This window comes from Lycium ferocissimum, unplaced genomic scaffold (genome assembly GCF_029784015.1).
Source record: "Lycium ferocissimum isolate CSIRO_LF1 unplaced genomic scaffold, AGI_CSIRO_Lferr_CH_V1 ctg9294, whole genome shotgun sequence".
NCBI lineage: Eukaryota > Viridiplantae > Streptophyta > Magnoliopsida > Solanales > Solanaceae > Lycium > Lycium ferocissimum.
This window is the reverse complement of record NW_026727664.1, coordinates 5,288-19,061: the sequence shown is the minus strand read 5'-3', so window position 1 is coordinate 19,061 and position 13,774 is coordinate 5,288. Positions and strand designations below refer to the sequence as shown.

The window sequence follows — 13,774 nt, the reverse complement described above, 5'->3', positions numbered from 1 at the left end:
AGTTCATTATCTCCTCCCACCCAGCCAATGGCCCACCACTTGACCATCCCAACCCCCGCTACCCCCGTACCCCCACTCCTCACCCCATCCCACCCCCATGATATTTTTTAGATTACATATAAATGTTCTTGGGATAATAGATTTTTGCTTACTTACTAAACCCTAAAAAATAAGTAACAATCCCACTTTTTTTTCCAAAAAAACATTTTTAATGGAAAACATTTTCCTTCATGCCAGATATACCGTATATGTATTTTCATTTTGTGTAGGCTTAATTTGAGTCCTTTGTCATAAGCAGAAAGACAATAAGATGAAAGCAGTGATGCTATTGAATCCTTCAACTCCTCCTCGGAATTCTTCAACCCTAGAGTCCTCCTCATCATCAACGCCCTTCCCTCTTCGTCCTTCTCCCAATGTATGCATACCCAACCAACCCTCCTTCTATTTTTACCCCACAAAAGGTTTTTTCTTTTGAAATATCACACTTCCTCTCTATATTTTGCAGATTTCTGGCTTCTTGTGGAGGAAACAAAATTCGTTGCAGAATACGATTCGTATTCGTTTACCGGGTGGTTCAAAGCAGCTAGGTGTGCTTTCATTTCCATTTCCATTTCCATTTCCATCCAATTCAATAAACACCATTTCCTTTATTCGTTCACGATTAGTTTTCTTTAGGAGATAAACTGCCTCTTTCTATTTACTTGAGCATTCTTTCCACTTGGGATACTTTGAACCATCCGCTAATAATATTATTCTATAACCCCTATGTTTCAATTATTTGGCCTATATTAATACTCCCTCTGTCCCAATTTTATGGCACAATTTGAATTTCGAGAGTCAAACAGTTTAATTTTGACCGTGAATTCGAGCTTGGAATCTTGAAGCTTTTTGAAATAAAATTTACATATTTGAAAACTATGTAAAAAGTACTATGTCACAATAATTGACAATTCAAAATATTTAAAGATATATGAAAAAATTACGTTCAAAGAAAGGCTTGTTTGAATTTCGAAATCCGAAAGGTGCCAATAAATTGGGACGGAGGGAGTATTATTATTTGGTCTTATTATCATTTGATGAGTCAAGCCCTCAGGGATTAGCTCAATTGACAAAGGTTGATGGACTTGTGTCTGTAAAGGTAATGGCTAATTGAATGATAAAGTGTATGTTTATGAGATACATTGATGAGAAGGGTATATAAAGCATGATACCTCAACAACAATCCATATATGTCTCAACTATTCTCAGTGTCAAATATTTGAAACAAAGTCCTAGGATTAGAAAACAAGTAAAAGATCCGTGAGAAGTAGGAAACAAGTAATGGAGAGCAGTCACAATAGGTCTTCTTCCTCTTTTACATTGGTGGTGACATGTGACAACACCCAACTTGTTGAAAACCCATTCAAAAGAAGCACGCGGAAGCTGCTTGGTGATTATGTCAGCAACCTAGTCAGCAGCATGTATATGCTTCACTTCAACTTTTTTGTTCTGCACTGTTTACCGAAGAAAGTGAAAAACAATCGCAACATGTTTCATTTTACCCTGAAAACAGAGGGTTCTCGCAAATGTAGGTCAATGTTGTCAAAGGCGCGCTTAAACCGCGCTTAAGCCCTGAAGCGAGGCTCATAACATGTTGAGTGCTTCACCTCGCTTTATGTGCGCTTCAGTGTCATCATCAAGGCTCTAAGACATACTTTTCCTTGCCAATGAGTCTCTGTTGAAGAGGTGACACCAGATAATTGATATCTCACTTTATCGTAACATGTTTACAATTACTTTGTCCATATATTTGTTATTCATGCTTATTAATATTAGTCTTTGACTAAACACACACGCGCGCACACACACACACACACACACACACACACACACACATATATATATATATATATATTTGTATTTTTGCACCATTGCACCTTTTTTCATTAAAATCCGCGCTTTATTTGCGCTTTGCGCTTAAAGCCCCAACTGACCATAGAGATTTTTTGCGTTTTTCGCTTTTGATAACACTGATGTGCACTAACATTGTCACACATGATTTCTGGAATTCCAGTTAGAGAAAACTGAAGTTCTCGACAGAGATTGATTAACCAATTACCAAGCCCATACCGAAGAACCGAACAAGAAAAACCTGAACCGAACCAAACAAACTATGGTTCGGTATTCAGTATATACAATAGAAAATCGAAGACCAAAGTACCGAACAGAAGTTCTTAAAAAATCAAAGTACCGAACACCCACCCCTACTCGAATACATAGGAGGAAGTTCTATTAAGGTACCTGAATATGCCGTTTAACCACCTTTCAATAATCTTGTTGAAGACAATGCATAAACTGAGCAGGCTTGTTTAAAGTAAATGCAATATCTGGCTGGACGAATGATAGGTATTGAAGCTTGCCTATGAGTTGCCGATATTTGTTGGCATCAACAGGAGATAATATTCTTCCACCATCATTAGGTCAAATTGACATCTTAAACTATGTATCCATCCCAACACATTTACAAAGTTTACTGTGCCGGGATATTCCTCTTTCTTCCAACAGCCTGAAATTTGGTGATTTGAGTAGTATGGTAATTGTTTCGTGACTTCATTTGATGTGCAAGGAAGGAGATAAAGCAAGGTTGTCGGTTGGAATCTCAAATAAAATATCTGATCATGTTTTATCATAAAAAATATAATATATATCTGATGTTTTAGTTGAAAGTTAGCTGTATCTTACTTGTTTCTGTTGGTTGGCGTTTTCCAATTCTCCCTTGTTGTAGTAGGTTTAGAATGAATGTGAAATAATCTGCTTATTTGGCTGTTGTGCAGTTGTTAAGGCTGTAGTGACTCCAGATTCAGTAGCAGAGTTACCACTTACTGCAGAGAACATTGAGAGTGTATTGGATGAAATTCGACCGTACCTCATTGCCGATGGAGGCAATGTCGCGTTGCATGAGATTGATGTGAATGTAGTAAAGTTAAAACTCCAAGGAACCTGTGGCTCATGTCCAAGTTCTGTAGTGACCATGGAAATGGGAATTAGGCGCCGTTTGATGGAAAAGATCCCAGAAATTATTGCGGTTGAATCTGTTCCAGATGAAAAAGCCGGCCTTGAGCTTAATGAAGAAAACATTGAGATGGTAAATATTTCATTATGGTTATCTATTTGTCTTTGATTCACCTAGAAAAAATGCCTTGAAAAACAATAAATCTGAACTTGATAGTCTCCAAGTCTATTATTGGAAAAGTTACTATTCAAAAAAGTTTATTATTGGACAAGTTAGTCATTTCCAAAATCTCTCCTTGGCCTTTTGAGAGATTGGATTTCTGGCTCTAGAACTATTTTGTTGGATTGCCTAAGTATTAAACGTAGGATTAGTTTGGGGCATTGAGATACGAAAAGAGAGTTTCAAGAATTTGTTTGTGCAAAAAAATGAATTGATCTTGGAGAAGTTGTAAATTTTGATGAAGTCATATCCAGGAATCGGTGTAGAGCTGGGTGACACCATGTTTGATAACTTCTATGAGGAGTGAAATGTGTGCTAACCAAATGAATTGGTCTTGGAGAAGTTGTAAATTTTTATGAAATCATATTCAGGAATTGGTGTAGAGCTGGTGACACCATGTTTCTATGAAGAGTGAAATGTAAAGACAGCTGAAATGCAGATTACCGTATCTGTGATCTTAGGGAAAATTGTTTACATTAGTTGGGGAACAAAGTTGTTATAATGAAAATATGGGAATTGTGCTTGTGTTGGTTGCTGTCTGCCATTATGCATACTCTCCTTCCCCTCAACAGGGTTTGACCATGCAACACGTATGTTGCAGTTTGTTCGGTCATACGCATTGGAAATTGTATGTTATTGCTGAATCAGGAAACAGTTACAGATATCTAGGGATAATACATATTTTCCCCCTTGGAGTAGACCCATTTTTCCAACAGAACACTTGAACTTTGCTGTCCTATGACCCCCCCTGTCCTTGTTCAAAGTGTATCTTTGACCCCCTTATATGGAAAAACCCAACGTAAAATAGTAAGTGATAGATATGCACGGACACGTGTCAAAATAAAAAAAAAATTATTTTTATAACAGCTTCCCTTCCCTTCCCCCATAACAGGTCCCCACGCCCCCAAAAATAACTCTCTAACACCCGCTTTCTCCTACCCGTAACAGGCCATTCTCCTTCTCTCCCAATTAGACTAACTAATCCCTTCTTCCCTTTCTCTTTTACCATTTTTCTATTATTCTTTTCAGTTATAAATTACACGCTTCTTCTTTTTCTTTTGATTAGTAGCGATACCCGCTTCATCTTTTGTCTTCTTTTTTTTCACTTTTATCACTCCTTTCTTCCTCCTATCGCCGGATAAGATGACCAACGAGAAAGTGTGACCGGAAAGAAGGTGATGCCATCAGAATCCCTGTTTTTTTTTTTTTTTTAATACCTTTTACCCTTCTTTCTTTTCCAACATTCTACGTTGAAAATAGTGACAGTCGCTGGAGATGATGACGGGAATGAGAGGGGTCAATCGCCTGAGTGTTTTCCGGCAGCCCATAGACGAGTTTTTTCTTTTCGTTTTTTTTCTCCCTTCACCCCACTAAATCTCCTAATATTAAATCTTAGCAAAGGACTAATTTAGATCCGGCAAGAGTCCAAGTGTTCTATTGAAAAAACGGGACTAGTCCGGGAGGGAAATATATTATCCCAATATTCTTAGGGCTCAAAAAAGAGTTATATTACTTGAGCCATGAATGATATCTGATATGGTTTTGTATCCGTTATGGGTGTACTTCCATCTCTGCTAGATTTTCTTGCGTACTTTGAAGGAGCCTTGTGAACTTACCATATTTCCTTTCTATCATGTTAGACATGTACATCAAGCTTGTCGCGCCTGAATTGTTGATCACAAGAAGAAAAGTCTTATAACTGTTTATATATTTATCTTTCCTTTGACCATCCCTAGTCTGGTGCCAATCTATCTATATATAATATAAAGCTAGGCATAGACAAGGTGATGTGGCACCTCTCTATGGCCTAGAAAATCATTTATCTTTTTTCTCCTTTTTTTGCCTTTTCTTTAATTTTAAAATGAAAAACTAATCTCTTAATTATTGAAAACCCAAAAGTCACTCTCTTGGTTATCTCATTTATGTGCTTTTCCAAGGTTTCAATATCCACTACTTTGCTCTCTTAATTATTTATTTATTACATATATCCACTACTTTTTCAATAATTGTCATTTGGAGAAGAACACTTAATCCGAATCATCAAAGTATATATATTTGTTGAAGGTCTACGGACATCGTGTATTTGTCGTTCTTGCAATGTCAACATCTATTGGTTGGTGTACTAAACCTTTCAGCTTGCATCTGTTGAGTATACTGTGTGCATTCATGATTTATCGTTTGTGTTGTGCAATGGATTTACTTGATACCTGTTTTTTTTTGGCTTCACTGGACGGTTACCTTCTCATCTTGCCCGGCTGTTAAGGTCTGGAGATTTTTTCTTCACCATATATAACACAAATTCCTAAACTTCCTCGATGCTCCTTCTCAGTGGTTACATATGGTCCCTTTAGTATCTAAGTATGACTGGACGAAGACCAGTTCGCATTTGACGAGTCCTTAAACTGCATAATTTGCCTTTTGGTACCCCTCGACGGGCTTGACTCGACTATGTTTCACTCATGTTGCGTATCTCCATCAAAATAAAATATATGGCTTTCTAAAATTTACCACATCCAAATGTATTTCCTCTTTTTTAGAATTTAGGTATTTAGACAGCTTACTTGATATGTATTGTCCCTTTGATATTTTATTTTCTATTTATTCTTTGTTCATTATTTTATGTAAGAATTATTTATATTTTTAATTTTTTTTTTGGGAGGATACAAGGAATGATAGATTGTTCACGGATAGCGATATTGAAAAGAAAATTATCTCATCATGTAGACATTAGTTGACTATTTCTGTCATTGCCATTATTTAAATACCAGAAGCTACGGTTGGGTCGTAGTTTTTGAGAAATAGTGTCACTGAAATTATACTTTCTTTTAGACAGAAATAATTAATTGAGAAAAAGATTCAAACTTAAATTTGTCATATTTAAAGTTTCAAGATTAGAATGTCTTTCATGAGCTTTATAGACGTCTAAGTATCTTCCCTGTCAGGGAGAGAAGAGTGAGAACTAAGAAGGTGCGGTGCCACAATGAAAATTTCACAAGTGATTTTCTTTTTTTAGCTTCTTTACTTTAAATCTATGAGTATTATTTGTCATGAAATTTGATTTGTTTGTTTTTTGTTCACTAAAGCTTTTAAAAAGAGATTCAATCTTAAAAGGATAATCAGTATCATCTGAAATACGAAAAAAAAAAAGAAAAAGAAATACGAAAAGAGTATTTTAAAAGGTAAATGATATTTTAATTAATATAACATACATTTTACTACTGATTAGTTGATTAGTTATTCATTTTTGTTATTAGTTAACTAGAAAAATAATAAGCCAAACAAGACAAATTGATATTATCGACATGGGATATAGTTTGAGATTTTAATTTCAGGAAAAGGCTCAAATATGCCATCGAACTATCGGAAATGGCTCATTTACGCCACTCGTCAATAGTTTGGCTCATTTATGACATCGCTGTTACCAAAATGGCTCATCCATGCCATTTTTCATTAACGCCGGTTTTATAATACCAGATATGACACGTGGCCTCCAATTAGAGGTCCACGTTTAAATTAAAGCAACCCAATTTTAAATCCCAAATTAATAAAAATCCGACCCATACACCCAACCCACCCACCCAAATTTCTTTAACCCGTTAACTACAATCTTATTTCCATCATCATTCATTATATGATTAAAAAAAAAAAAAAAAAACCTAAGAGGAGTCTATTTTTTTAATCGTATAATGAATGAGGGAGAGAGAAATAAGATTATGGGTTGGATTTTTTATTAATTTGGGATTTAAAATTGGGCTGGTTTAATTACACAATGTGGACCTCTAATTGGAGGCCACGTGTCATGTCAATAAAAAATGGCATGAATGAGCCAATTTGTAAATTCAAGATACAATGGATAGATCCATTTTAGTAACGATTTATGGCATAAATGAGCTAAACTATTGACGAGTGGCATAATGAGCCATTTCCGATAATTCAATGGCATATTTGAGCCTTTTCCGCTTTAATTTTAGCCTTTTTGTTATGCTTCCATGCATGTCTTTTTATTTCACTAAAAAATGTTGGTAATGTTTTAAATTTATTTTGACTGTTACTTTAACTTTTGAAAAATACATATAGGTTGACTGTATAAACGTATACGTTTGGTTTATCTAATGAAATTCTTTTTAAAGAAGACTTGGATTTTACATAATGTACTTTGTTATTACTGTCGAATTTCTGGTGTCATTTTTGATAAGGTCTTTCGTGACTGTGCGAAGCGCGGACAAATTCACTAGTATACTATGAAGTTCATGGCCTGCTCTCGAGGTCATGGCTTTAGAAGAAGGAAATGAGTTTCACTTGATTCCATTAGTAATCTGTACAAGGAAGTGATGTTAAATGAACTTAGTGCACAATCTGATAGGCCAACATTGAATCTTCTCATTCAGCCACTGAACAATAAGTTGCTGTGGTAGAAAAGATATCTTTAGAATGAGATATTTTTGATAGACTAGGAAATGTATTCTAGTGGTGACATCATATCTTTCTCTGGGAATCATCTGTTAGCATGTAGGCGGTAGTAAAATTGTCGGCATCTTCTCTTCTCCTCTAGAAGTATTTATTGTCATCTTTTGGTGAATTAGACTTACAATCCCGTTTAAAGAATCAAATGATTGAGTTGCTTTGTTCCAAGTTATTTACTATTATCATGAACAGAGCATTCACTGGATTCTCCATTTTCGTGGGGAGACTTAGCTGCAGGTTTCAAATTCATGTAAACCATGCTCTGCACATTTAACTACATTGCTTGTTATTCTACTTTATTTAGAATTGTGATGATATGATATGAGCTTAAATGAAGATATGGGGATTCATATAACCGACCCCAACTTGTTTGGGACTGAGAATAGTCGTCGTTGTATTGCATATAATATTTTTGCATTCACATTGTGTCCCTGTTTTGAATTTATATTACTACATTTTATATGAATCACCACTCTCAGTTCTCAGAAGGAAGATGTGGGAGGGATGGAAGGGTAAATTTATCACATCAGGTTATTGGTGTTGCAACTTAACGGCAATATGTGCTTCATAGGGTTATGCCTTCATTGTCAGCACATATACTACTCTGCCATTACCCATTTCCGCTACACTGGTTAGTGAATGACAGATATCTTGATGTAATTTACATCCATACATAAATTATATAATCTTAGACTTCTATGCTGATTTCTAGATGAGAAGACCTAGGATTTTATTTGATCTCATTCTACATCGACATTCTCTCAAATCAATAATATGCTAGCAAACATTCATTTTGTCATGTACAGATTTAGTCCTTGCGTTTATCTATTTTATCTTCTTTCTCTTTCTGTGAAAATTTTCCACCTAAGTTTTTATTTCAATTCCATTTTAGGTTCTTGAAGAATTAAGGCCATATCTCGTTGGTGCAGCTGGGGGAACTTTAGAACTAGTGGCAATTGAGGAGCCAATAGTTAAAGTACGAATCACAGGTCCTGGGGCTGGTGTAATTACTGTTCGTGTGGCTGTAACTCAGAAACTACGAGAGAAAATCCCAGCAATAGCTGCAGTTCAACTTTTGCAGTAGAGGTGTCATAAGCCTGTTGAATAGAAGCGGGATTGGTTCAATTCGTTTTAAGCCTTTGTACACAGGTCATGTGCCATACAATTTCATACCAGAGGTTAAAGGTGTTGCAGGCCAAATATGTACAGTTTCATTATCACGTTTTCTTTCACTCTACTCGGTTCTTTATTGTAATCAGAACCAGTGGAAGAGATTTTGTGGATATTAATTATCAAAAGAAATTATTTTGATCAGTTTATCCTTTTCTGAGCAAATGGATCTTCTGGAGTCTCAAATAGTCAATGTTCTTATTATCAATGGATTTATAATTCACTCTGTAAAATTAATCACTGTCCTCTGGAGGAATGAAATCCAGCTAATGCTTTATATTAAGCCGAAGGACTTAAAAAAGTGTTTTTTTCGAGATTTCATGTGTTTGGCATAAAATGACAAGTTATTTTGAGCAAGTAGTTGTTCTACTGTTTGGGAGAAGTTACAAATTTTGCTTCTTCCAAGAAATAGAAGCAGAAAATTAGAAGTATTTCTTTAAAGACGAAAATATATTTACCAAACTATCTTTCATTAACTTAACCACATATATATATACTAGGTAACGTATGCCCGTGCTGTGCACGGGCCCAACAGGGTCAATCGTTGTAATGTTTTTTTTTTTTTTAATATTTTTGTTATTTGAGGTTTAACTTTAAATGTGTAACGAAAAATGATTTTATCTCTTTTGTACTTGTGTATATTTCTGATTGTACAATATTTTTTAAGGATGGACTCACTTAAGGAAAAATAGTTATACATTTTATTAAAGTTATAATTAAAATAAAATAATAGAATATATTGAGGAAAATTATATGAAAGTGGTTTAAATTGGAGTTCTAATATTATTAGCCCATCTATAAATGAGTTAATAATTTATTCGCACTCAGTGGTTATGCTAAGCTATATAAATTTTCCATAATTAAGTGATTTAATGAGGCAACAATACATGTTAAGTAACCATGATCAAGTACTGAAAAATTATGTGTAAAAAATCACGATTAGAAAACGTAGATTTGATCTGGACAAATAGTTTTAATTTTATAATAAAACTCTGTGCAGAAAGTTTTTGGAATATTTTTCGTGTGTTTTGATGGATTATACGTTGTATGGAGTAATTGTTTTCCGAAATCTGATTAGGAACAGCTTTGAGAAGTCCATTTTAAAAAGGGAAAAGGGTCAAAAATACCCCTCTACTTTGGTAAAAGGGCTAAAAATATCCTCCGAACTTATTTTGGGTCAAAAATGCTTTCTCTCGTCCTTAAAGTTTTCAAATATACCCCGTTTTTTAATTATCCCTAAAATAACCCGAAATTATTTTTTAAACATTATCCATCATTTAACCCGACCCAACTAAAATAATAACGTAAGATTCCCTTATTCCCCCAATACGTAGGTTTGAAGTTTGAGGGAATTGGGGGAATAAGGGGATCTTGTGGGTTATTATTTTGTTGGGTCGGGTTTAAATAATGGAGCGGGTTTAAAAAATGATTTCGAGTTATTTTGGAGGATAATTTCCATCAAGACAGGGGTATATTTGAAAACTTTAAGGATGAAAGGGGTATTTTTGACCCAAAATAAGTTCGGAGGATATTTTTAGCCCTTTTTCCAAAGTAGAGGGGCATTTTTGACCCTTTTCCCTTTTAAAAACTTAGCAGCAATGATTTAGTTTTGTTTTTCCGGTAGCTATAATGTAGGTAAAAATAAGTACAAGGCCACCAAAGAAAAAGGTAAAACTAATAAGTACTCTTATTTTTTATTTTTTTTAAGAACATCTCACATGAATTTGAAATATGCAAAGAAGATTTAAGATGTCTGGTTGTGGGGCCTTAGGAAATGATTTGTCTTGGAGAATACGTAGGGATGACATTAGCAGAAAGGGTAGAATAGTCAACTAAGACAAATATTTTCAAGATAGCTACAGTAAATCATTTTCTCATCCAATAGAGTTGCTTTATTTTGCTGCAATTACAGAAATAACCTCCTGGACCTAGATGACAAAAAGTACGGTATACTTGGTATTTCGATAAAGATGATCGGGTATTTTGTCATTAAAGCAAGGGAGAAAAGCGGCTGACCATACGTACAAAGACACATAGCACAAACATTAGGATGATATGACCAAACTGTCCAGAAAATTATCGAATTTCCCAAAATAACCCTACGACCCCGAGCAGCTCTCGTTAGCCACTTATATATAGGTAGTAATATATACACACACACATATATACAACACTCCTCTCTCCCTTTTTTTGTTTTTTGTTTTGTTTTGTTTTTTTTTTTTGTTTTTTTTTTTTTTTTGTAAAACTATATTTATGTTGATTAAGAGCCTTAACATATTTACCTTACTCTGGCGATCGGGAAAGTGGTTCCACCCCCCCCCCCCCCCACCCCCCACCCCCACCCCGAAACCCCACACCCCCACCCTCTCTTTCTGTCTCTCTCGCTCCGGCGAAGTCCACCTTGGTTTCTTCTTCCTCCAGTGTGAGAGATATACACCATCTCTTTACTGACTAGAGGACTAGATCCATCCGTAAAAGGATCAGATCAGACTGAACAGGGCCCCCTTCGGTGACCACCGACAACTTCTGCCGACCCCAAAAAATCAACTTCCTGTTTCTTTAAGTTTGGCTACACACACATGTTCTGCCGTTGCTACTTCTCTATATTTTTATTTATCTCTACCGGTATTAGCATTATTTTCATTTATCCCTACTTGTATTTGCATTATTTCATTTGCAATCGCCGTATTATTTTCATTGTTCCTGGGTAGGGTTTTGCTCACTGCGATTCTGATTATTGTTTCCCGTGTTGCCTGCTTCTGTGTTTTTTATTCTTACATTCAACTGATTTATTTAGCCTTTGTCTTTTAGTGCTTGTTCAGGCTCTATTTTCTAGTTCTTTGCAACCTCTATGTGTAGTTCTTGTTTAGTCGTTGTTTCTAGTTCTTGTTCAGCCTTGTTTTTAGTTTTTGTTCAGCCTCTATTTACCTACGTTAGTGCCTTCGGGGTTTGATGGTAGTTTAAGGTCATATGTCCGATTGAGGGTGGTGCAAACACCCCGAGGGGCAAAGGTGGACGGCAAGGGTACTAAAGGAGTCTCTAGGTTGAGAGTTGGGTCTTAGAACATAGGGACCTTGACGGAGAAGACGATAGAGTTCGTGAAGATCCTCAAGAACAGGGCGATCAATGTAGCTTGTGTACATGAAACCAAATGGGTGGGAACCAAGGCTAAGGATGTGGACGGGTTTAAGTTGTGATACTCAGGAAGCCCGAGGAATAGGAATGGAGTAGGCATTTTAGTAGATAGGGAACGCAGGGAGCAAGTGGTAGATGTTAGGAGGGTGAATGGTAGGATCATGACTATTAAGCTAGTTGTGGGAGGGCTGACTTTCAACATAGTTAGTGCATACGCACCACAAGTGGGTTTGGTCGAGGAGGACAAAAAGCGTTTCTGGGAGGAGTTAGATGAGGTTATGAGAGGGATTCCACACATCGAGAAGCTATGTCTAGGAAGAGATTTCAATGGTCACATAGAGACCACTTCAAGTGGCTATGATGATGAACATAGCGGTTTCAGCTTCTCGAATAGAAACGAAGGAGGAGCTGCGTTTTTAGATTTCGCTAAAGCTTTCGATTTGGTCATAGCTAACTCGAGCTTTCAGAAGAGGGAGGAGCACTTGGTGACCTACCATATGTGCGGTGGCTAAGACTCAAATAGATTTCTTACTTCTTAGGAACGATAATAGAGGTTGATGCAAGGACTACAAGGTTATCCCATGCGAGAATGTTAAATCCGACATAAGGTCGTAGTTATGAATTTGGATATCAAGAAGAGAAGGAAGAAGAGGGCTCTATATGACCAGCAAAGGATTAAATGGGGAGGCTTGACTAATGCCAAAGCTTAGGAGCTTAGGGAGAGGTTGGTGGCTATGAGAGCGTGGAGACGCTGATAGTATGTGGACTAGGGCAACAAACTGCATCGACGAAGCAACAAGAGAGATTTTAGTTGTCTTGAGGGTTAATGTAGGTGGGCATAAAGGGGACTGGTGGAGGGAATGGAGAGGAACAAGGAAAAGTGAAAGCCAAGAAGATTGCTTATACGGCGATAGTGCAAAGCATGGACGATGATGGTAAGCGAAAGAATAGGGAAAAGTATAAGACGTTGAAGAAGGAAGCAAAACTAGCAGTTACGACGGCTAAAACGACAGCTTTGAACTTGAGGGAAAAGGTAGGGATAAGAAGTTGTATAAGCTCTCCAAGGAGAGAAAAGAGGGCCCGTGACCTAGACCAAGTGAAGTGCATTAAAAACGAGAATAGAGAAGTATTGGTAGATGTTACATCTCGTCTTTCGCGTACATTAAAGTTTCCTCTTAAGTCGTTGTCGTAGGCTTGTATTGGGAATCATTTGGGAAGTTGTGTATGAGGCCTATGGGTGCATCTTAGAGTTATATAAGTTCTTAGATATGTTTGGAAAACAGTACGAAGGTTAGACGTCAAACGAATCGGAAAGAATACGTCTCGTCAGAAAATCAGATTAAGGCCATTCCACGGCCATTTCCATGGACCGTGAATAATTTCACGAACCGTGAAAATGTTGGTTGGCCACCGTGGAATCAGTGTAAACATGGTGGCTCACTGGAAGTGTTCCACGGACCATTTCACGGCCGTGAAAGTGGTCCGTGAAAATGTGGCGGTGGAGAATTATCCTTGGCCTATAAATTTGTTTCCACGACTTGGGGCTCATTTATTTCATAAAAAATAGAACCGTAGTGACCATTTAAGCTCTCTTAAATCATCCATAATCACCCCAAATCATTACAAGAGAAGATCAAGCTTTAAAACCTCAACTAGTTCATAGAAGGTGTTTGTTCTTGCTTCTAGTTGAAGTTGTGGTAACTTAGTTTGGAAGTAAGTTGTGTGGGCTGAAGTTCTTCAAGCTATAAGGTATTGTCACGACCCAACCGGAGGGCCATGATGGGAACCCGAAGC

General features: G+C 36.6%; 2 protein-coding genes across 2 annotated transcripts; both read left to right on the top strand.

Annotated features, from left to right (window-relative positions):
• Positions 1-265: 265 nt before the first annotated feature.
• LOC132046075 (nifU-like protein 2, chloroplastic) lies at positions 266-8,994 on the top strand. The gene is made up of 4 exons (XM_059436617.1): positions 266-415; positions 506-587; positions 2,814-3,124; positions 8,568-8,994. Exons 1-4 carry the CDS (start codon positions 311-313, stop codon positions 8,757-8,759), a joined length of 690 nt encoding a protein of 229 aa, XP_059292600.1. The 5' UTR covers positions 266-310; the 3' UTR covers positions 8,760-8,994.
• A 3,147-nt stretch (positions 8,995-12,141) lies between these two features.
• LOC132046074 (uncharacterized) lies at positions 12,142-13,013 on the top strand (the record flags this gene model as incomplete). The annotated part of the gene is made up of 2 exons (XM_059436616.1): positions 12,142-12,465; positions 12,813-13,013. Coding segments are annotated over exons 1-2 (525 nt in total), but the record flags the coding sequence as incomplete, so codon positions are not given.
• Between the last annotated feature and the right edge of the window lie 761 nt (positions 13,014-13,774).

Bases quoted from the DNA above. Each gene is read 5' to 3' on its own strand.
- LOC132046075 (XM_059436617.1), top strand. From the start codon at position 311: ATGAAAGCAGTGATGCTATTGAATCCTTCAACTCCTCCTCGGAATTCT. The intron at 416-505 runs GTATGCATACCC...TATATTTTGCAG, and splicing joins CTCTTCGTCCTTCTCCCAAT to ATTTCTGGCTTCTTGTGGAG. The intron at 588-2,813 runs GTGTGCTTTCAT...GCTGTTGTGCAG, and splicing joins GGGTGGTTCAAAGCAGCTAG to TTGTTAAGGCTGTAGTGACT.